Here is a 25,140-nt window from a genome sequence, read left to right as displayed (position 1 = left end):
TGATCTAATGAAAAGGTATATCAAAAACTATTAACTAGCTACCTTTATTTACAATATTTACCTTTATACTTTCAGACAAAAACACTATTTTTTCCATCTGAAAGTATACTTCTAGACACGTGTGGTTTTTTAGAAGTGTAGGGGTTCAAGTATTTTTAATCCAACAACTATTTATTTTGCAGGGGCATGGCTGTAGAAGACCTAGACGAGAACAACCTAACTGGGGTTCAACTTCTCATGTTAGACTATCCCTATGCCATTGATGGACTTGAGATATGGGTTGCCATCAAATCATGGGTCAAGGACTTCTGCTCATTCTTCTACGACGACAGTGAAGCCATCATAGCTGATCTTGAACTCCAAGCATGGTGGTCAGAGATTCGAACTATTGGCCACAACGACAAACACAATGAGACATGCTGGTACCAATTGACAACACTCTCAGACCTTGTAGAAGCATTAACAACTCTCATATGGATTGCTTCTGCACGCCATGCAATTATAAACCACGAGAAACATGCACACAATGATAATTACCGTCCAAATTGTCCCACACTATGCAGGAAGTTCATTCCCCTTGAAGGAACGGTTGAGTTTGGTGAGTTCCTCAAGGACCCTGATAAATTCTATAGGAAGATGTTACCTGATACGTTTGAGATGAGTCTTGGTTTGGCATTGGTAGATTTGCTCTCGAAAAACACTTACGATGAAGTGTACTTGTTGAGATGTCAACCATCACATGGTTGGATAGACAATGAAATTGTTCAAAATAGATTTGCCGAGTTCAAAGAAGAGTTGAAGGAGATTCAAACGCGGATCTTGCAAAGAAATAAAGAGCCTAAACTTAAGAATAGGCGCGGGCTTGCAAAAATTGATCACAATATTTTGTATCCTAAGATGCCTAGTTCTGGATCAAGAAGATGGAATCATGGGATGACGAGTTCCTAATAACATACCAAGTTAATTGTATATAATTTATTCATCTAAATCATAATATAATTTGTTTGTGGTCCCTTATTTTTTTCTTATGAATTCACCTATAAATTATGAGTGAGTATGCACTTTCATTGTTTGAGAGCCATCGCCATGTCTAAACCGTAGAACCAAAGACATACCGCAAGCTATCTATAGGAAAAATACCTTTGATCCTTTTTTCTACATTTTGTATGCTCACAATGGAATATAATTTAGTGTGTATGCACTGACAATATAAAATAGTTTTACGCACACATCTAATTAGATTTGACCATTTAGATATTTTAAAAATAATAGTATGATATATCTAAATAGTAAAATCTAATTCAACATCTTTGTAAAACTTTTTTACTATGTCAATTATTTTTTATTTAGGATTAGCTTTGAATCTGTGTGCCATTGTTGGGGTTTATGCTTAGTATTTATACTGGCCTGAATTTTTTGTTTTGGTTAAGTACTATATAATATAAGAAATATGAAGACAATTTAAGCATTTTATCCATTAAAAAAAGCTATTATAAAAATTACAATATGAAATTTGCTTAGGCTCAGGCTTCCAATGCATGAAAAGTATATTAATCTAATTGCCATAGCCTCACTTCAAGCAAGAAAAATTGAAAAGTACGTAAATCTAGTAATAAATTAGAGGTAAACATAGAATACAGATATAACATCTTGCCTCCATATACCCATAGATCATCAATATAGTTCATGGAAAATCTATAGCAGCATTACTCTCTCTCATATTGGCAATCCAGCAAGAAAACGTTTATAAAAATCCAATGCCTCTTGTGGTTTATATTCTGGAACAGTATGCCCAGCTCCCTGTACCAATACAATCAAATATTATCAAGACCAAAACAACTTGTCCAAGGTGATTTGCAATATTTATGTTAAAATAAATTGAAAGTATCTTATAATATTTGGGTTATATTTTTTAGTATTTGGAACTGTCTTAGATTCATACCAACCTCATTGTAAATCATAACAACAACAATAGCATTTCTTCTATCTCACTAATAAATCTTGTCGCAATGAATTGTCCATGTTGTTTCAAATTCATACTTCAACCAAAACTTAAAATATTTTCACCAAATTCATATTTGTAATTCATATTCATAACTTAGTCTTCTATATTTAAACCATAATCCTAATCCACACACACACATACCTTGATGGTCAGAAAAGTAAGATTGTTGTCATATCCTTGAGTATACCTACAGCAAATAAGAATAATTAACTCAATTTCTAATCAAGATTGGTCTTTTATACAATATACATTGTAGAAAAAGTTTGAGGGATATTTCAATTTTGATCCCTAAACTTCTAGTGACCAAAAGAGAGTGAAAACAAACTTCATTTGTTCTTCAATTGGATACAGGAAAAAGTTTGAGGCATATTGCAACCTACATTTGTACACACATCTGTCTTTGATAACATTGCAATCTTGATGCCTAAACTTCTAGTGCTAAGGTAGACCAATACCAGAAAAGAATGCATGTATTCGTAGATCCCATAGCAGAAAATGTGTTTTAAGTATGCTTCATAATGGATGGAGTCGATCATCAAAGAAGATAATTTTATCTAGATTTAGAAACCATTTGCGAAACAACTCAAGAAAATCATACAAACCCTTTCATTTAACTAATCAGAATATTTGAAAATTTATTAAGTAGGATAAGGTAAGAGGACAATGGTGGTAAGTACCCAACAACTTGACCATTGGATAGCCAAGGCCTCCATTCATCAACAATCTTGTATCCAATTGATCTCGTCCATGCTTGACTCCCCGTAAATGGAACACACATGTCATGATCACCGCTGCAAGAAACATGAAACTTTAAAAGGATGCCTTGCCTAAAGCAATTATCAAGGAAAAGGACGCATTTCCCGTTAAAATAGTTAAGTAAAAGGAAAACTCACCTGAATATAAGAGCTCGGTATCCTCTGGAAGTTAGGTTCTTGTGGTATTTTATCATGCTTCCAGCATCATGATTGAAGGAAATTTTGTCTGTGCATAAATCCCAACTACTGACCACACTTTTCTGTTTCATCAGAAAGATCATAGTTTAATGCTTTGACATCCAAAGTAGACCTATCTTAAATGAAACCTCACCTCTGCTGTGTGAATTGCTTTTCTGACTACTTCATTATTCAACCATGCGTTTGCAACAGAGCCGTCCTAAAGATATTGTTAGATCTTGTTACTTGTCAAACAATGAAAAAGTAAGACAACAACATCAACTTTGAAGTGATTATGATTGTGTGTAGAACCTCAACAGAATTTTATCAAAGCATATATGATACAAGAAGACAGGGTGAAGAGAAAATAGGATTCCCTTGAATTGTGAAATATTGTCACAAGTGGGAAGAATCAAACTAAAATGTTGTTGTACAATAACTTAGATTCGATGTTAGACAGCCATGAAATAGAACTTAAAACCCTTATCAATAATGACTATTAAAGTTAAACTGTTTGTATATAAGTTATAATATAACTTATAGACATATCATATGCTATTTCTGTAAGTTCTTCTAAACAACGTCACTAGTGCTTATACCAATAGGTAAGTCCAAATAAGCCAATACAAACAGACCGTTAGTAGTTATTTCTTGTGTCTAGCAATAAAGAATTAGCATTTCTAAGGTTTATATAAGTGTACAGTAGATATTATGGCAATAATCAAGCAATTAAAATAAAATAGTAGCTAAGAAGTAGATGTTAAATAGAAAATATATACACTTAGATGGTATTAAAGCAACCTACTGTGCATGGAACATTGTTGCTATTGATAAGTTGCGGCCAAGTTGGTACAATTCCATCTCTGACAGGTGCACGTAGGGGCCAAGCACGACCAAACATTCTTTTCCTGACAGGATGAGGTTTCTCTGTCTCCCCCAACTTCCGGAAGCTAGATGGCAACCTAATATAGGATGTGGTAATCTTCTCAGCCTCTGTGCCATGATAGCATGGTTCTAGTATGTTATATACGTTCAACCCATCTATGTCCTAAAATAGCAAGAACTAATCAATTAATGAGTGCCAAATTCACTTATAGCTTATTTAATCCCAGTACTGTAAAATAAATAAACCACCTCATCAACTTTTGTAAGCTTGCTTGTACAATTATCACTGAGTGAATTGTAGAAATTCCCGTTACACTCGCGGTTAACCTCCTGCAGCAGAATGCACCACGATTTAGAGAAACATATGTACAAAGTTATGTAGACAACATATCAAGGTTTCAAACAAAACATAAAATTCCAACTTGTTTAATGCAACTTGATTTTACATCTATGAAGATAATCCACATTGCCATATTTTTTATGGAAAATTCATCCCAAATAACAGTAATGATTCTATGATCCATCTAGATTGAGAGGGGGACTCATTGTAACATAAATAATGTTAGAACGAAAAAATAAGGTATTTCAATTCAAGTCTGAGTCCATAATAAAATCAGCCATAGGATATGTCAATTAATTACATTCAGGGTATGCTTCAATTGGTGGTATAAGATGGATAAGAGTAAACTAGTTTGCAATAAATTTAATTGCTTATTAAGTTTGACTGAGGGATCTATTTTTCACCTCAAACAATTCATCTGAGATAAGACCCATCCCGTGTACAAATGGAACAAGAGCATTGCCATCAATTTGTTCATCTGTAACGCCATTTCCAACTATGTAACCCTGCACACAATGACTTTCAGATTGCAGTTTTAGACTTGAAAAGATAAATTGATCACTGAAAAATAAATACCTTAAAATTCAGATTGGGCTTCACACCAGCATCAATTCCTGTAAAAAATCAAGAAAGTGAAGCTTACTAGTGATTCAAACACATTTATTCAATACATTTTTTGGGTATTAAATCTCTGGTTCTTAGGGAAAGGAACTTTGGTAATCCTGAGTTCGGTCAGGAGGTAAGTAAAGCTTGGTCAAGGATTGTTCCATCTAGGGTTCAAACTCAGGTATTCTCGATCGATTCGGTCTTAACTGAAACTTATTAATCACTTGAGCTCAACCACTAGGTTACTTATTCAACAATTTAAGGACATAACTTTGTACCTTTCAATACTTCATAGGCAAGAGTAGGCACATAAACTCCTGCATATGACTCTCCAGCAATGAAGAAAGGATTGGCAAGGAACTCGGGATATAGTTCAAACCACTGGTTTGTCACAAGAAAAGAAAAAAGAACAGGTAGTTATGTAAGAAAATTGATGAGAATAAAGATTTGTTGGTTCAAATAATACACCAAAATTTCCCAGTTGTTTTCTTAACTACCTTAAGGAGAAAGGCGTGTGTATCAGACGCAGTCTTTATGTCTCCAGTTTGGTAATCAGTTTCATTTTCAGAGTATGAAAACCCAACACCAGCAGGAGAGTCCAAATATATAATACTGGAAACCTATAATTCAAAATCAGAATCATATATCATTCAGTCTCAAGAAAAAAAACTAGTAATTGATGAATTATACAGATAACACAAAACATAACTATAAGAAGAAATCAACATTTCCTTTCAAAATTCAACAAAGTTTAAAAACAATCATACCTTAGTCCAGCTGTATGGATTGAGATGCAGAGTTGGTAGGCTTTCCTTTGTCTTTGCTGCTTCAAAATTGAAAGGACCTGAAAGGCATACTCAATTGCCGCATGATTTATAATTTGAAATTACAGTTTACAATGCCAGAAGAATTAAGGAAAATTCAAGACAACAAAAGAGTGTAAAAAAAAAAATTCATTTATACTGACTAATCTGTAATTTAATAATGTTAAAATGATAGACTATCAAAGCTTAATATTGTAAATCCTTGCTTTTGTACAAACATCATATGTATCTCTTAATTCAAAATGGAAATTTCTAGAGCATCATGTTCACTGTTGTTTGAGGTTAGGTTAAACATAATTTTCTAGTGACTAGATTTAATATGAAGCATATTATGTATTTGATTAAACGTCTAAACAGTGTGATCATTCTTTTCCCATTTAGTGCATATTATATTTACTTCATTATTTTATAAGAAAATATTTACTTCAATCTTATTTTATTTTCTTCAAAAGAGCCTAGCTACAAAATTCACAAACATTGAATGTAGAGAAGAGGGATATCCCAGGTTCATTATCTATTCAATGTCCAAATATTATTTCCTACCCCCAAAACACAATCTTAGAGAGAGGCGAAAAACTTTTAAGTTGCGACCTAAGCACACAAGTAGAGTTTAGTATCATAGCATATTCAAGATACTAAGAGGTGCCAAAGAACTTAACTATGACGATTACCTATCCAAAAAAAATTATTCTACACCGTGCATGTGCATCGCAAGGGTTAACACACTAATTGGTATAAAAAAGAATAGGGCATTGAACAAATCAAACAAGCATAATTACCATGTTCATATATAAAGCCATCAAAACTAGAGCATCCAGGTCCACCATTAAGCCAAAGAACCACTGGATCCTCAGAAGGTTTACCTTCTGACTCAACAAAATAGTAATACAAATTCCTTCCATGACTTTCATCAACAGTTACATACCTTCAATAAATATCCCAAAAAAAAGGGTCCACACAAAGAATCAATTAATTAGACATAACATAAAACATTTCTTCAATTAAGTCCAAAGAAAGAAAGAATTAAAAAAAAAAAAAAAACACACATTGTTATGAGACAAAAAGAGTATGAATTTTTAAGAAACTACCTACCCAGCATAGTGTTTGGAAGGTATTGTTCCATTAAAACCAGGAATTTGTGTTACAATGGCAGTTTCAGGTGCTGAATTTGTCACCAAGATGCTCAGGTAAATGTGAAGTAAGATCAAACAAATAGTGCTACCTACTTTGTTCATCCTTCTTTGTTGGATTTAAAACAGCAACTAAAAAAAAATTAAAATTAAAAATTAAAAAAACAATCTTATGATGAAAAATACAGTTTGAAGGTAAATTTATAGAATAAAAAGATAAGAAAAAAGTGATGGGTCCAAAGATTGTGATTATAGGTTGGTTAACTTAAAAGGCAAGAGTTGCTGCTGCAGAATATAGAGACAAAATGAATATAAAGAGGTTACTATATCTTCAACTAGTTTTTAGAAAATTGTCCATTCATTTACCCAAAAAAATTGGATATAGTTCATTTTATTGTATTTTCTAAGTTCGAAGGTCGATTTTAAATATATTTAATTTTTATTAAAATTATCTCCTTAAACTTTTATAATATTATGTTTTATAGATACTTTACTTTATACACAAAGTATAAGGAAAATTATGAAAACAAGTCATAATTTTGATCCTAAAAAGAATATAAGGAAAAAATATGCTAACTTTTATGGAATTGAATTGAATTAAAAATTAATTCAATATTATTATTTTTAAATAACTAATTAATGTTCTTATGAACTTTATTTCTATAAAGACTTATATGAAGAAAATTAATAGTTAAAAGATATAATTATTTTTATTTTTTTACTCTATAAAAAAAATTGAATGATATTAACTCATATTTTTAATTATTGTATGATGATGTTGACTGTTTTGGATTTATGATAACTGAACTCCAAAGATAACTAGTGGCGTTATGGATCGATCACAATTATTTTATAGATCACAAAAATTCTTTTCTACTTTTTTGCCGCACCATCTTCTTGTTGACAAGTTTTCCACATGATTATGACTTCTTTTTTCTTTTTACTAAACATGTGTTCAACAATTTTTATTTTTTCCACTGTCCAATCAAACAAAAGAAGAAAGAGAAAAAAACACTTTTTTTTGTTTTTCCTCTATTTGTTCTCTCCTTACCTTACGCTGCATCTGGAAGATGAATGAGGGGACAATTGATTTACTTATCTTGTTTGGTAAGCATAAAATAAAAATAGATAAGAGAGAAAGTCAAAAGATTGATCCCAACATTATTTTAATTTCTTAGTTTTTGTTGTAAAAATTAAAATAAAATTTATTCATTTAAATTGATAGAGGACATAGCTAAAAACACTTAATATTTTTAAAAATAAAAAGGAAAAATTTGCGATTATAATTAAATTTGTATTGAATCAAAGTTAATTTATAAATTTAAAATTAAACGAACGCTACAATAAAACAGAAAATCAAAACATCGTGATAAGGTAAAAAATCAAAATAAAAACAAAAAAATAAAATAAATTTAGAGGAATATTTTGAAAAAAAAAATCCACTTTAAATCATACTGATAGAAAATAGAAATTGAGTAAAACAGAATAAGGAGGCTCCCACTATATTTTGTGTTTCTCCAAAATTATGTTTGTAATCCACCCTCACACACATGCTAATTTCTCTGTTTCCAATGCTTTATTGGTTACACTTCGTGGCAAAATGAAATGGTAAATATAAAAAAATGTAAAATAATATTTATAATTATTGTATAGAAAAATATAATATACAAAATTATAGGACAAATATTTGTCATTATATATAATAAGTACGAATTAATAATTTGATATTTGCAAATATAAAAAAATGTGGGATATATATTTCTAACTAATGTATAAAAAAATGCAAGAAAAAATATTTACCACCAACACATAACAAATACTTGTCACTAATAAATATTAAAAATATTAAAAAAATATTTATAATTGATACATAAAAAAATATGAGACAAATATTTGTCAATAATAAATATAAAAAAATCACGGAATAAATATTTGTCTCGTCACATAAAAAACACAAGATAAATAATTATCAATAAAAAATCACAAAATAAATATTTATTACTAATACATACAAAAAAAAGGGATAAATATTTATCAATAACAAATATTAAAAAAATATAAAATAAATATTTTTCATTAAAAAAAACATATTTCTGTTGATATATGTCGTTATCAAATATTTTTCACTTATTATCAATTTCAATTTTGTTGGTTATTATTATTTATATAAATTAAATATTTTATCTATAGCATAAATAAAAGATTAATTTTCTTTAATTAGTATTTAAGAAGAAGTATAGTGACGATGTAGTGCCCATGAAAGTCCATGTATTATACTAGTATTTTTTAAAAACTGATAATTTTTTTTGAAAGACTAAAATTATATATAATTATATAAAGGTTATTCAAAGCATATAATGTATCAAAAATAACACATTCAAAAAAGGTTACATAAAGTGTTACCATTAAAAACATAAACATATTGCAACTCATAAATAAAAAACATGGGGAGAAGAGCCAAGAATAAATTACATATTGGCATCAAAGCATTCTACTGGATGATGCCACAAGAGATTGAAATCATAATTAAAAAAAGAATATTGACACGTTCCAATAAATTCATAGATGTAACAATATCTTTAAATACTACCTCGTACTCCACAAATCAAATAAAAACTTTTGTAAATACTACCTCATACTCCACAAATCAAATAAAAACTTTTGTAGCAAAAAACTAGTCAGTCAAATTGTCAAGATACTGAGAGGTCTCCATTTGAAAATAACTTTTAATCAATAGACATACTACAATATTTGTCTAAATTGAACAAAAAATTAGACTTTTGTTGCAAAATTAACGGATAAACTAATGTCAAGTCTAAACTAATAGTAGTTTTGATGATTTGAGGACTCATTTAAAGTTTTTGTTGATTTTGATATTAAAAGGGTGACGAAATATACTTTGAGGTCCCAAATTAAAATATATATAATTTTAATAATTAAAATAATTTATAAAATAAATTTTAGTTCATGCACGTACATGATGCACTCTATATATACTAATTTATATGATGCATCATGTACATAACAATCTATATGATGCATTCTACACATAACAATCTACTTGATGCATGTTGTTTGCTTTGGTTAATTCATTTAAAAAGAATATATATAACGTCACTTTTTCATATTAAATTCAATTATACGTCTCGACAGTTATAACTCAATAACTATAATTATATTTGTAAAAACTATTTTACTCCTATAATACAACCTAATTCAATATTTAGATAACATTTAAAAGAAATTTCACTATTTAATTAATTTTTTAGAAAACTTTTTTTTAGTTTTCTTTTTTGTTTATCACTTTTTTTTAATACATTTTATCATTTAAAACCTTTTTTAATAGTAGCATTGAAAATGAATTTTTCAAATATAAAACTTTAAACTAATAAATTTATCACATCATTCAATAATTAAATCAATTATTTTAAATAAAGATGACAGCACTTTAACATCAATGTTTAATATAAAAAAAATAAAAAATAAAATTTTTAATAAATATCCTATTATTTTAATATCACTAGTTATAACGTAGAAAAAATTTAAGTGATGTCACTGGTTAAATTTGATCATGTGTTTATATGTATCATTTAACACGTGCAACAATATCTAATCAATTGGATTAAATTATGAACGGTAAGATAAGGTTAACAATAAACGACGATCGGCGTTTTTGTGTGACCGAATCAGTATAAAGTCTTCCAATCAAAACATCTGATAATGTTTAGTTCAGTTTTAAAAATTATTTACTTATCATTTGCGTAGTGTTTTTTTTTTTATACCGTTACGATGTTGCTTATTTACACCCCTGTTATAAAATCAACAAATATACGAATTAGAAAAGAAGAAAAATTAAAAACAAAACAAAATACAATCTTATATACAAAATATATGTTAGAGGTAAATGTATAGAATAAGAATATAAGAAAAAAGTGATGCATCAATATTTTGGTGATTGGTTAACTTAAAAACAAGAGTTGTTACATAACTATATCTTTTAACAACTTTATAAAATCTTTACAACAGTTTTGCAGTAAAATAGAATTATTAAATTAATATAATTATTTAATTTTTACCCGTGCAAAATAGAACTATTAGATTAATATAATTATTTAATTTTTAGCCAAACTAACTTTGTGGAGGATTGTGATGTATGATAATTAAATTTTTTTTAAATTGTGTTTTTTATATACTACTTTACGCACACAACTATAAAGAAAATGGTGGGTAGAAAATATAATTTCTATAAAAAAAATATACAAATTTTTATCGATTTGAATCAAAGTAATTTTTAATTAGTTTATTAAAATTTAATATTATTATTTTTTAAAGAATTAATGTTCTTATGAAATTTATTTTTATAAAAAATAAAATGAAGAAAATTAATGATTAAATTCTTTTTTATTTGTTTTACTATCTAAAAAAATTGAATGATGTTAACTGATATTTTTTATTAGTGTAGGATGTGACTTTTGGATTTATAGTAACTGAACTCCGAAGATAAGCAAAAGTAGCGTTATAACTTGTAGTTAGATGATACATTTACTAAAATCTCATTTTTTTTTACATGTATACTCACGATATTTATAAATTTATTAAAATATTTTTTTTTTCTTCTCTTTTTACTATATCATCGACATACTATATCCATCATCTTTCCTATTTTTACTCACTTAAATTCTCATTAAGATGATTGGGTGTCTATCAATCTTTTTTCTTATTTTATAGATCAAAATTATTTTTTAGTTTTTGCCACACCACTTTTTTTTTTTACAAATTTTCCTCATGTTCGTGACAGTTCTTTTTCATTTTACAAAATGATTATGACAAATCATAAAGACTAGTAATATTAATTTAAGAATGTTAATCCATGTCATATAATAATCAATATATTTGATAATTTAACCGGTAATAAAAAAATATATAAATAAATAAAAGAAATATATATATATATATATATATAAAAATAAAAGAAATATAAATATATAAATTACTATTTTGCATCTTGTTTATAGTGACATCTCGTCATTATCAACTTTCTAAATGTACCAAAAAAACAACTACATCGTTATAAAACTGTTCTCATGTTTAATTTTATTAAATCAAACAAGTAACTAATTTCAGTGTCTTCTATATACTTTTTAAATAATAATAATATGTTATTAAAATAATAGTGATAATACTAAAATATTTTTCAAACTTTCAAGGTATAGAGAAACCCTTGATCACTATTGCATTATTCTCTCCCTTGTTTTTCCTCTCTTCTCTTTTTGCCTCTATCTCGTTTCTCCCTCTTATTTGTGGTTGTTGATCAGCCTCCACACGACGCGACTCTCTCTCTGTCTCTCTTTCTCAACTTTATTTTGTCTTCCATGCAATGCTCGTCTCTCCCTCTCAACCATCTTCTCTACAGCGGCGTCGTTTCTCACTCTGATTTCCCTTCTCTGCGACAAGCGTCGTCACCTACCCATCTCTCTGCCTCTTCGTCTCATTTCGCAATCTCAAACTATTTCATTATGCTTCTTATATTTTTAGGTTTTTGCTTAGTTACTCTTTTCCTCTTCAACTATTTATTAATTGTGAATTGTTTTAGGTTATGATTGTGAACTAGTAGTGGTGTGTCAATTGTAATTGTGACTTTGTGCATTGTGAACAATTTTAGTGTGAGAATTGAAATTGTGAACTTTAATGTGTGAATTGTGACTATGTGATTGTAAATTGTGAACTATTTTTTCTGATTAGCGTGGTGTTGATGTGAGATTGTAAATTTTGTGAACTCTTTTACTTTGTGAATATGAATTGTGACTTTAAGAATTGTGAATGGTTTATCTAAATGTGTTTGTGATTTAGTTTTTTTATATATTACTAAACTAATATTGTATAATTAATTTGTGTATTTTTTAAAAGTGATACGATGTTTAAACATAAGAAAATTGATGAATTTTTCAATAATCAAATTTTCGACAAAGATGAAAATTGTAAAGTTTCAACATCGACACTTGAAAAGCGTTCTTCCGATGATCAAAGAGTTCAATCGGACGCTACACCAATAATTTAATCACTCCCAAACTTAACAATTCTTTAATCTCATTTTTCTTCTCTATTGTTGTATTTACAATTTTTTATACACTTAAATTGTATATTCACAATTTAAAATACAAATATACAATATAATATTATATTTAATTTATTAATTGAAATTATAAAATTCTACTCACTCGAAAAATTTGGTGAAGATCCGCCATTGACTCAAAAACTTATGACTTTGCCATATTATTCTCAATGCACATGTAAATTTAGTCAAACACCTACTGATCTAATTATTTTACAAACTTAGCCACCTTTTAAAGACATCCACTTTTTACACTCTACAACAGCTACAGAAGTGATAAAAAAAGCTACACAACTTTCTTCTCTCTATCATCAACCGATCAAAACAAGATTTCGTATCTTCATCTTCATTGTTCCATATTTTTTATTTTTCAAAGTTTCTAAAATATTAATTCATTCTTGGCAAGTTATTAAAATAACATTTTTAAACCATGCTTTTTGTTTGTTTGTAGTTTTGAATTTAGATCATTTAAAGTGAGTATATTGTAAAATAAGAAAATCAAATATTATTATTATAATATATTTATGATTGATTATATATACCTACAATATTTATTTTTGAATTTTTAGTTAACGGTTGATACCACTTATTTTACTCTTTAAAGCGAGTTGTTCACTTTAAAAAAATTGGATCCATATTTTTTATATAGATTTTGAATTTCAGTTTTGAATTTAAGTTTTCTAATTCTTATTTTTTTTACTAAACGAACTCACTCGCCCCATTCAAATCGATATAAATCATATCGATCAACAATGCAATTCAAAATTGCTATAAATAAAAAATATTAATTTACGAACAAACTCACAACATCAATATTAATAGCATAAAACAATAAAATATTTACAAATGTGTCAAATACTACAAATATGATAAATTGATGTGTCTAAAATATCAATGCATTTGAATGAAGATACAACAAAATCATTAATTGAATTTGTTTGGATTAGCGTCAATCTATGAATTGAAATCAAACGAACAGTGCAACAATACGGAAATTAAAATAATACCACAACAATCAAAACAAAGAAAAAAACAAATTAAATAAATCTAAAATTTACTTATTTTAATAAATAAAAATAAGAAAAACTATTTAGTACGACGATTTCAAAACAAAAATTTGGTCCGAAATCATCTGTATAGAAAAAAGAGAAATTGAGCAAAAGAGAAGAAGGAGGTTGCCACTAGGCTTTATGTTTCCCCAAAATTATATTTGTAATCCATCCCTCGTACAAATTCTAAGTTCTCTACTTCTAATGCTTTAATGGTTACAGTTCATGGCAAAATGAAATGGTAAATATAAAACAAAAATGTGAGATAAATATTTATTGTTAATTAACATATAAAACATATATGATAAATATTTATTCGTGATAAATATAAAAAATTAAGGAATAAATATTTATTACTATATATAACAAACACAGATTAAATATTTGATATTCATGAATATAAAAAAATGTAGAATAAATATTTCTAACTAATGTATAAAAAAAATATGGGAAAAATATTTACCACCAACACATAATAAAAACATGAAACAAATGTTTGTCATTAATAAATACTAAAATAAATACAAGACAAATATTTATATTTGATGCATAAAAAATATTAAACAAATATTATGATAAATATAAAAAATTACGGGACAAATATTTATCGTCGTTGTACGAAAAAACACGGGAAAATAATTGTTAATAATAAATATAAAAAATAATAAAACAAAAATTTACTACTAATACATAAAAAAAATACATGATAAATATTTATTAATAATAAATATTAAAAAAAACGTAAAATAAATATATATTTTATTGAAAAAGAGAGACATATTTCTCATCGATATATGTAAAAATATGAGATACAGTTATGTTGTTATCAAATATTTTTCACTTATTATCGATTTTAATTTTATTAGTTATCATGTATATAAATTATCTTTTATCTATAGTATAAATAAGAGATTAATCTTTTATCTATGGCATAAATAAAAGATTAATTTTTTTATTAATTTTCTTTAATTATTATCTATAAAAAAAGTATACTACATCGCGGTATCCATGCGGAAACCCAAAATTATTATCTTTAATAATAATATGTCATTAACATATATAGTTTATATTTATGTTTAGAATATGTTTAGGATTTGTTCCTTAATTTAGAGATATGATATGTTTTTTATATTATAATTTAGCTCTATATATAGCAAAATGAATAAAATTTAGGATTAAGGTTTTTTTTTCCCACATACAATATATCTCATACTTTTCACATACAAAACATAGCTACATAATTCCTCATCCACAATACAAAAATACAACAACAACAACAACAAAACAATGGTATCATGAGTTAAGGCTCATACTTGGACTTATGAATCAAAGAAGAAGAAGAAACCAAAGATAATCAAAATTCAATTAATTTGGTTTATGATCAACAACCAATAACTGATCTTGAGGTATTACATGAGGATAGAGGTGTCAAGATATTTAATCAAGGAAGAAATTGAAGACTTAAAGATGCAACAAAAGCGAAGATGCATTCTCATTCAAGAATTATATTAAGTCAAAGAGAAGTGTTGAAAATAATATGCCTAAATATTTTTAAAAGATTTATATTTAGATTTAGAATAATATATCATTAAGATATATAGTTTATATTTATGTTTAAAATATGTTTAGGACTTGTTCCTTAATTTAGAGATATGATATGTTTTTTATATTACAATTTAGCTCTATATATATAACAATAAATAAAATTTAGGATTAAACATTTTTTCCCACATACAATATTTCTTATATGTTTCCACGTACAAAATATATTAATTAATATAATTCTAATTCCACAAATATAAAATAAAATAAAAAACCATCAAATACTATTAACCTCTTCAATACTCAAAATCACGTTGAGTCTTCTTCTTTGTGCCACGACGCCATGAAAAAATTTAGAAATTACATCTCCCTCAACTAGAGACTTTTTCTATTGTATGTTGCAACTCAAATGTGATAAAAAGTGTATTTGAGCCACGACGCCACTAGAGACTCTTTGATAGAAATTACATCTCCCTCAACTAGAGACTCTTTGTGCCACATAGCCACTATCATTGTTTTGTCTCCATCTCCCACGAACGATCAATGCATTAATTTTGAAAGAAAAAAGCTCCATATCCATCTGAACTAGAAGTGTCAATATTTGTGTGTGGAGGAAGTCATAAAATTGAGTTTACTCAAGTAATTGCAAGCTTCTACAATAATTTAATTAATTTTGAAATCATTCATCATATAGTGTTGCAAACGGTGGTTAGTGTTTCTACTATTGTTTGTTGCACTGGTGAATAGCTTGCTTAATTGAAAGTGAAAATTAAGAATAACAATGATTAATTAGTACTAATACGATGTTAGGTGCGTTTATTTGAATTTAAATAAAAATAATTTTTAATTTAAAAATTTTAAAGATTATTTTTTTAGAGATTTATTTAAAAATGATTTTTTGATTTCCGTTTGTTCACTACCATAAAAATAATTTTTTTATAAAAATGATTTCTAATCTGTTTGTATTTTAAACTACAAAATTATCATAAACAAAGTGCTTTTTTTAAATACATTAATTTATCTCTTTTTTAAAATTACCATAAACATATAAATATATTGTTATAATTTGATTATCCATAGTCATTAAGATAGTGGTGGTAGAATCTTTGATGTGTAACTTACGAACAATTGAAATATTTTAAATTGGTCACATTAAAATTTATTAGTTTAATTCTCGTAGAGCTATTTCAAAATTGATTAATGTATCTTATTTATCCATTCAAAAAGCAATAAATAAACATACACAAGAAGAAAAGAAGGTTATATCTACGTATGAATAAGTAAAAATAAAATAATTCAAATAAAAGATATAAAAACAACAAAATTTTGAAGCAAAAAAATAAAGAGAAGAAACTTATTGTAACACCCTTTTTTTTAATTAATTAATTTAAAATCGTTAGTTTTGTTTATCCTTTTATTAATTTAGTGTGACAATAGTAAGATAATTATTCTTTGGATGTTTAATTATTTGATAAAGTATTTTCATATTAAATAATTTATTATTTGGATTTTTATTATTGACTAATTAAAACTCGTAGAAATATTTGTCTTAGTCAAAATATTTATAATCCGGATACAAATTTTGACTAAGTCAAAATTGAATCACCCACAGTACTATTTTTATAACTATATTTTATAACATTGGGTTTATACTGTGTCCATTCAATAATGTGTAACTAGCAAGAATAAATACATGAATGCCAATTAATTCTTAACGGTTGGTCATTGAATGACATTATTCCAATTTAATTTCTTATTCATGTGTGCAATTAAACTATTCATTCTCTCTTATCAGCTCTATGCTTCATTTATTAGTCACATACATCTCTCCTTCTTAGGACACAATTAACTTGCAGAGGAAAATAAGTCATAATCACTCACACACTATTACCAACACTACATTTATCTCAAATATTTTCTAAACCACTCAAACAACCATCCTTACATTCCCTCACATTCTGATCGAAGCTATAAACTTTTATTCATCTTGGTGAGATTTTCGAGGGCTATATAGTGATACGTGGAAGGAAAGCGGGCTTTTTCCCCATGCAGAGTTAGGCTATATATTAAATTAGCGATTCGTAAGATATTGATATGATGTCTGGATGTCTTAAAAGAAAAATGTCGATTTTATTTTCGTCGTAAAAAAATTAACTATCATGCTTTGATTGTTTCTTTTGAGTAATATCTCTATTTTAATGAAATTAATTAGAGTTATATTTTTATTATCATACCTTGATCAATATGTTTGTTGTGAAAACGTTCAATGCCATACATGTTTTAGAGTACTTAATTATAAAGTTATAATTTTTATAATGATATAATTATTAACATGTTTATTATGATGTATTTAATTTTAATTCTTGACTCTTGAGTATTTAAATTTTAAAACTTGACTTTTATAAACAATATATGTGTCTTGATGAAATTGATGAGAATTTTATATTTTTTAATTTTAATAATATGAGAAAATTGATTATTGAATGCATTAATGAATAGTTTATTTTTAGAATGCGGAAAATTTTATAGAAAAAGGAATGAAATTTATGTTGTTATTGTATTCTTGGTGATATGAGTTTTAATCTTTATCAATGACCCGTAGTGATTTTTGAGATAGTTGTTCACATTTGATGTGTTGGAGTTATTGAGTTCTAACCATAAACATCCATGATAACGTAAATTTGATATTTTATGTAATTTAAAAGAAATTAATCTGGAATAATTTGTCTTTGTGGTTGCCTAAGTAGCTGGTGATCTGTGGTTTGAATAGTTTTTCTTTGTGGTTGCCTAAGTGACTGGTTATTTGTGTTATGATTTTTCTTTGTGGTTGCCTAAGTGGCTAGTGATTTGTACATTTCGAATATTATTATCATTGTCATGACATACCATATGCATCTTTGTGGACGACTTAGTGGCTCGTTAAATTTTCTCCATTGGTATGAGTGACTTCTGTGTGGACGCCTTAGTGGCTGGCTATATCCGGATCATATATGTTTAGGACATGCATAATTTGCATACATTTTATTGTCATTGCTATTTTTATATAATTATTTGTTCTAAGGTGAGTTACAACTTGTTTTTTAGATGCATTTTATAATTTTTGATACATCTTACGAATTATAAAAATCAATTTCTCTAAATCTTTTATTACAAAGATTTTATATTTATATTTTATGGTTGTTAACTTATTATTTGGTCTAATTTTGTCGTGGGATGAACTGACCCTTTACACCAACATTTAGGTACTAACGATCTCGAAGAGTTGTATGAATGACGCTTACTTGGCACACGCACGTGGGAAAAAGGGGTACTTTAATAAAATAATAATAATGTTTGCAGTGATAAAACCGTTCAATTTTTAAGTTTATTTATTTTTCATCGTCAATTTTAAATAGAAATGCGGAGGCGAGGTCTTTCCACTAGGAAAAACTTGAATTATTCTATTTTTAAGTGAACATTTTGTACAATTAGTAAATTGTCTTTACAAAAATAATGATATCCGATAAATTGCATTGTATTATTTATTAAAATGTAATCAAACTATTTACTAGAGAAATTTTATTGATCATATGATGGACTACTATAATTAAAAAAAATTAATGTTATTTTTAAAAGAAAATAAATATTTTTAAGTAATATCTTGAATTAAAATCCGGGGCGTTACACTTATCTCATGAAAACCTAACTTAGCATGCAATAAAAAAAACTGGTTCACACGAGTGTGTGAAAGAAAAAATACACTTAATGAATTGATGCTGAAAACATGAAGTAAAAATTAACCTGACAATTTCAAATTTTTCAAAAGAGTACATATTTTTTTTATTAACAGATTTGTGACATATTTCTCTTTCGTTCAACTCAAAAATCAAATACGAAATATTTTTATTTTTAATCAAAAAAGATTTTTTTAATAAAATAATTTTAACGGCTAAATTAATTCTTCTATTACTCGCCTTTTGTCAAATTTATACATTACATCATGTTCGGAGAGAAAATGGTTTTCTACTGTACTATTAAGTTATTTTGTTTTTCAATTAATTAATTACTGATTATTAATGCGGGTATTGTTTTTCAATTAATTAATTACTGATTATTAGTGCGTGTAATCATCAAATCATATTTTTAACAATAGTATTCATTTTTTATTTTTTGATTGAAAACAATTAAAAATATACCATATTAGTGAACATTGTTTATAATTGACAAGTATTGAGTGATCCAGGGATTGTAATTTTCATATGTCCTAATAACTACATTTTTTTTTACCTTCCTACCATTTTCTTTTACCGTGTCTCGCTAGGGGATAGTGTATTTGTGGGATGAAAAAAACTATTAACAGTAAAAAAAATATTCCAAGCAACAAGTACCGTCATTGATTACTAATAATAAAACTGTGTCAACGTGTTTAAGGTTGTGATTATGGATAATGAAACTGTGGCAGCGTGTTTATGACATGTTAAATGAAAATTTTGTTAATTGTAAATTACATTATTAGAGGGTTTAAACATGTGATTCATCGTTTTTGTTGAAAAAAATGTGGTGAAAGAATTGTTGCAAGAGATGACAAATAAATTAAACTATTTTTAAAAATTTGCATAAGAAATAAAGTGTTGTAGTTGTAAGATTAGTGATATGGGTGTATTTTATTAACGATGACTCTTTTATTAAAATGTATATTTGAGTTTAATTTCTATATATATATATATATATATATCATGTAAATTGGTAAGGGTAGAACATCATGTAAGTAATGTGTGTAGAGCATCATGTAAAATTGGTATCACCATAGCTTGATATGTATATAGATACCAAAGTTTATTTTTCTAATTATTTTAATTATTAAAATTGCACTTTTTATTAGGTATTACTTGCATATTTTTTTGATGATTTATTTATATGTTTATTTTCTAAGAGGATCCAAAAATCACGAAATTGAGAAACTAAATTCATTGATTTGTTTGGGATATAAAGGAGAGGTAGAGAGACATGAAATAATAGAAAGTGAGATAGATAGTAGATAGAGATTGGAGGGAGTGAGAGAGATAGAGATGCATATAAGAGAATAGAGAAACATATGTGTATTTAGAAAAATCATGTATTTAAATACCATATTGATAAATTGGATTGCAGTGCACCACAAAAAACCATTTAAATGGTTCATGAATTAAACCACATATTTAAAACAATTTATTAACCAAACTTAATTAAAAAACAAGTTTAATAATTTTAAATTTTTTTTAACCTCAATTAATATTTTATTTCTTACAAAAAAATTTAAATTTATTTTTCTAAAAAAAGTATAGAAAATACCGAAACTTTTTAAAAAAAAATATTTTTTCTTGAAATTTTTTTGAGAAAAAAAATCTTAAACGTTTTTTTTCTAAATTTTTTATATCTATTTTTCTTGGATCGAATTAAATTTTCTCGAAAAATTTCAATTATTTTTCTCGAAAAAATTTGATATTTTTTTATCAAAATAATTTCAAAATTCTTTTTTGAAATAACTATTTTGAAATTTATTTTACCTAAATATTTGTTCAAAATATTTAACTAGTTTATATTTATAAACCAATTTTAAACCGATTCAGAACTGCACTGAACTTAATTTAAAAATGGTTTTGAATAACTGAACCAAACTTTTAATATGGTCAAATGCAGTTTGATTTATGCACCAAACTGCATGTTTGCAACGTTGAACGTTAAAGATGATTGAATTTGTCTATATTAAATCAAGTTTAATTTATCAATTTGAATAAAATAAATATGTTACAAGACGAAAAAATGAAATGTCGCACTTAATCAAGGAATTAACAAAAAAACACAAAGAAAATAGATTTATGTAAATTCATTTATTTAAATAAATAAAAAATAAGAGAAACCCTGTATAATACTAATTTCGAACCAATAAATGACCCTAAATCACTTTCCTCTATTATTCTTTCAGTTTTTTTTATAATTTTTTTTGGGAGTATTTATGACAATTTCTCTAAGATGTCTATGGTGCAAAAGCTTCTAGGATGAGACACATGTACATTTTTAAGAATAGAAGAGGTCTCTTTTTATATACTTGGTGATTCGTTTACCATAAAAATAATTTTGCAATTAATTACTTAGTTTAATAACTACATATCAATTATAAATTTTATTAATATTTCAACCGTCAAATTAAATTTTTTTTATTAAATTTTAAAACTACGTTTTTTTTGAATTTTAAAATTATTTGAAACTTCAATAAATAATTTCAAATTAACATGTACTAAATATTTTAAAAAAATTTTAAGAAAATATTGATGTCTATATTACATAGCTACAAATTTCATATTTATATAAAATTTTGTATTATTGATCATTAATATATTAATTAAATCAATAAAATCGTTTATATTAAATTATTAAGCGAAGTTACTCATCGCTGAATTACTTATAAAGTCAATGGGTATAAATATATAGACAGAGAATAAAAAATATTGACTTATGAAGGTATTATATATATTATAAAATTTATACAATTAACCTTAATTTAACTAAGCAATTTAAAAAAAAAAAAATCAATCAATTAACCTAATTTAATAAAGATTTTTTCTTTACCTTTTAATGTTTAGAGATTGTGTGATCATGTATTGCGTTATAATTTAATAACCATAACGTAAAGATAAAGCCCCTGGCAAATAGCTCAAATATCAAGGTTGGAATCTATACATCTAGATCCAAATTCCGACCTTAGTGTGCCTACAGAAGAAAGAAGCTGAAATAACAGCTCTGAAAATGAAAACTTGTGGAGGTCTATTAATTACAGCCATAGGCTTGGTTATAGTAATTGGAATTCTGAAAAGAGGGCCACGCCATGGTACTTTGCAGTCAATACCTTAGACCTCGTAATAATGCAGATGGTCACTTAAGTGGTAGGATCCACTCTTACACCAAATAAACTATTAATTTTATTATCTCATCAAACAAGTAATCGTAGGATCCACTCATATACTATATAAATTATTGATTTTATTATCTCATCAGATAAGGATAATTGTCCGATCAATTGTGTATTTATTTGTAATTAATGTAAAATTGTCTATACTTGTACGTCTATTAAGCTCAATTCAATATAGCGGAGAGGGAAAAATAAGTGTTATGTATTTAATATTTATGCATGAGTTTGAATCTTGACCAAATTTTTAAATTTTTAATCGATAAATAAAAATATATAATATAAAAAAATTTAGTTATAAATTTATAAAAATATGTTGATGATCAAATTCTTAACGCTTATAAGATAGAGCTAACAAATCAAATTTTTGTTGATAATTTTAATAATTAAAAATTAGTTTTTAATTTTTTTTTTCTTTTTCAAATACTAAAAATTTATAGTTTAATTGTTATGTTTTGTCAATATAAAAAGTTTTTCAGTGTCAGACACATCACAACTATCCACAAGTGTGACTTTAAAAGTAATTATAATAAATGTCAACCTATTTTATTAATCTAACGGTTATGATTAATTGACAATATAAAATATCTTTAAATTATCGATGTATGCAAATTAAATCTTATTTTTTATATTATTAATACAACTTTTTTAACTACAAAGAGAAATATATATATATATATATATATATATATATATATATATATATATTATTAAAATACATTTAAACACAACACACTGTTTAAGAAATCAATATTGACATAGTGTTAATAAAAGATAATGGTTTGATTTGAGTATTATGCGATCTATTTTAAAATTACGTGGAATTATATCTCAAATCAATATACAACTTTTTTATATACACAGAGAGATATATATATATATATATATATATATATATATATATATATATATTATTAAAATACATTTAAACACAACACACTGTTTAAGAAATCAATATTGACATAGTGTTAATAAAAGATAATGGTTTGATTTGAGTATTATGCGATCTATTTTAAAATTACGTGGAATTATATCTCAAATCAATAAAGGTCGAATTTATTGGTTAAGTTCAACTTGGACTCAAACTCAAACAAATATCAATATAATTTAATTGTTTTGGTTAAATTTTTGGTATCATATGATTATTTGGTTTGATTTTTATATCTCTGTATAAAATTCACAATTATATCTCTCGATAAAATTCACAAATAAGATAGTTGAAATTTATGTTGAAAATTTTAGTTTATTTTATAATTATAGTAGTTGTTTTTGTAATTTTTTTAATAAATGATTCCCTCATATTTTTTTTTTATAATAGACATTTGAGTTATAATTTGATCAACAAAAACAAAAATTGATGTATTCATGTTATGGATCAAATAGATCAATTTTTGTTGATCAAATTATAAATTATAAGTCAAGTGTATTTTTTTTTTAAAAAAAGTGATGTTATTGGAACACAAAATATGATACAAATACAATACTCTGTAAAACAAAGAATACCACGTTTTGTATTTGTACTCCAAGTTATCTGTAAAACAAATATGATGTTATTGTATTTGTGTCAAATTATTTTTCAATAACATTACTAAAAAAAATAGTAGTAAATCAAAGATTATCATTGAGTAAATCACCAAATTGACATGTGAAAATGTAGAGATTAGACGATTACTCCTAAAAGTTTGAAAATAAACGAATAATATCCTAAAATTGAAAGTCGTCAAACAATATAGTCTATCAGTTAGTTTGTTCCGTTAATGAGGTTGACGTGAACATTATCTGCTTATGTGGAGAGCTCAACTGTTAGCCAAGTTACTGTCACGTAAGAGATGGACTATTTTTCCATATTTTGAAATTGAAACTTTATCATCATTGTAACGATAACATCTCTATCTATGTAATTTATTATTGTTATTCTTTCATGATTTCATATCTTCTTATTCCAAGAATCTTCATTTACATAATTCATTATTCTTCCTCTTTCATGGTGTTCAAATTCTATAAAATGAAAGAATAAAAAACCACTTATTCTTCTTCTCCCATGGATGAAAGCTTAAACGGATGATTCTCAAATGTTCAAATGTCATTGTGAAAAAAAGTTGTTGTTAGCGTTGATGCAACTAAATAGAATTTTGGAAACTTGTTCTCTAATTTCTCCAATTTCTCTAATTTTCCCCCCAAACTGAGACACAAGAGGGACAAAGCAAATAAATACCACTTTCACAATCTAGACTCAATCACGAAGATCAAGTGTTGTCTAAGAGATACCTTTCCAAGGAGATGCACAAGGAACTAGAAAAAAAGAATGATAACTCAACGACTGTATTGCAATTTTTAATATGATTGTAGATGTCAAATTACTAGTAAGTGAGCAATTTCAAAGATTGATTTGTGTATACAGATTATAATTTTTGAAGGTTCAAACATATAAACTTAGAGGACTAGTTATACACTCTGATGAATTTGATATAAGGTCTCTACACATTAGGAGATCTACACCACCATTTATGAATGCACCACCACCCATCAAAAGACCTACAACATTAATCATGACACCATCACCTTCATCCATTAATTAGAGCACCACCACTCATGATAGATCTAGGAGAAGCAGTTGAAAAATGAAATACTTTGAATGTCCGACTAGTACAATTTCAACGGACAATTAGGTAGGGACAATTTTGTAATTTGCTACATTATCATTCATCACTCCCTCTTCATATTAATTTTAAAAAACTAATAACAGATTCTCTTCTTCCTCTTCTCTTAATTCTGGCTATTTCTTCCGAT

At 26.5% G+C, this 25,140-nt stretch overlaps 3 protein-coding genes across 3 annotated transcripts in view; 2 read left to right on the top strand and 1 right to left on the bottom strand.

Moving 5' to 3' along the window:
• Positions 1–1,223, top strand: part of LOC101505280 (linoleate 9S-lipoxygenase-like) — a 7,610-nt gene extending 6,387 nt beyond the window's left edge. The window contains exons 9-10 of the mRNA XM_073363836.1: positions 1–15; positions 183–1,223. The exon at positions 1–15 is cut by the window's left edge and continues 3 nt beyond it. Coding sequence (XP_073219937.1) covers positions 1–15; positions 183–948 — 781 coding nt within the window. The 3' untranslated portion in view covers positions 949–1,223. The remainder of the gene's footprint in view (positions 16–182) is intronic.
• Positions 1,224–1,451: 228 nt separating this feature from the next.
• LOC101505607 (serine carboxypeptidase-like 20) lies at positions 1,452–7,067 on the bottom strand. The gene is made up of 14 exons (XM_004510152.4): positions 6,685–7,067; positions 6,372–6,517; positions 5,536–5,612; positions 5,266–5,388; positions 5,047–5,149; positions 4,739–4,776; positions 4,567–4,668; positions 4,072–4,152; positions 3,743–3,985; positions 3,092–3,157; positions 2,899–3,020; positions 2,683–2,796; positions 2,147–2,192; positions 1,452–1,800 (listed from the first exon to the last, which is right to left on the bottom strand). The coding sequence occupies exons 1-14, from the start codon at positions 6,825–6,827 to the stop codon at positions 1,717–1,719; spliced, it is 1,488 nt and encodes a 495-aa protein (XP_004510209.1). The 5' UTR covers positions 6,828–7,067; the 3' UTR covers positions 1,452–1,716.
• A 17,812-nt stretch (positions 7,068–24,879) lies between these two features.
• Positions 24,880–25,140, top strand: part of LOC101505932 (gamma-tubulin complex component 2) — a 9,360-nt gene continuing 9,099 nt past the window's right edge. Inside the window, exon 1 of the mRNA XM_012718578.3 lies at positions 24,880–25,019. The gene's annotated coding sequence lies outside the window, so the exon portion shown is untranslated. The remainder of the gene's footprint in view (positions 25,020–25,140) is intronic.

This window comes from Cicer arietinum, chromosome 7 (assembly GCF_000331145.2).
Source record: "Cicer arietinum cultivar CDC Frontier isolate Library 1 chromosome 7, Cicar.CDCFrontier_v2.0, whole genome shotgun sequence".
Lineage (NCBI taxonomy): Eukaryota > Viridiplantae > Streptophyta > Magnoliopsida > Fabales > Fabaceae > Cicer > Cicer arietinum.
This window is presented reverse-complemented; position numbering and strand designations above follow the sequence as displayed.

Bases quoted from the DNA above. Each gene is read 5' to 3' on its own strand.
- LOC101505607 (XM_004510152.4), bottom strand. From the start codon at position 6,827: ATGAACAAAGTAGGTAGCACTATTTGTTTGATCTTACTTCACATTTAC. The intron at 5,613-6,371 runs GTAATTATGCTT...TATGCCTTTCAG, and splicing joins TGGCTTTATATATGAACATG to GTCCTTTCAATTTTGAAGCA. The intron at 5,150-5,265 runs GTAGTTAAGAAA...GTGACAAACCAG, and splicing joins CACACGCCTTTCTCCTTAAG to TGGTTTGAACTATATCCCGA.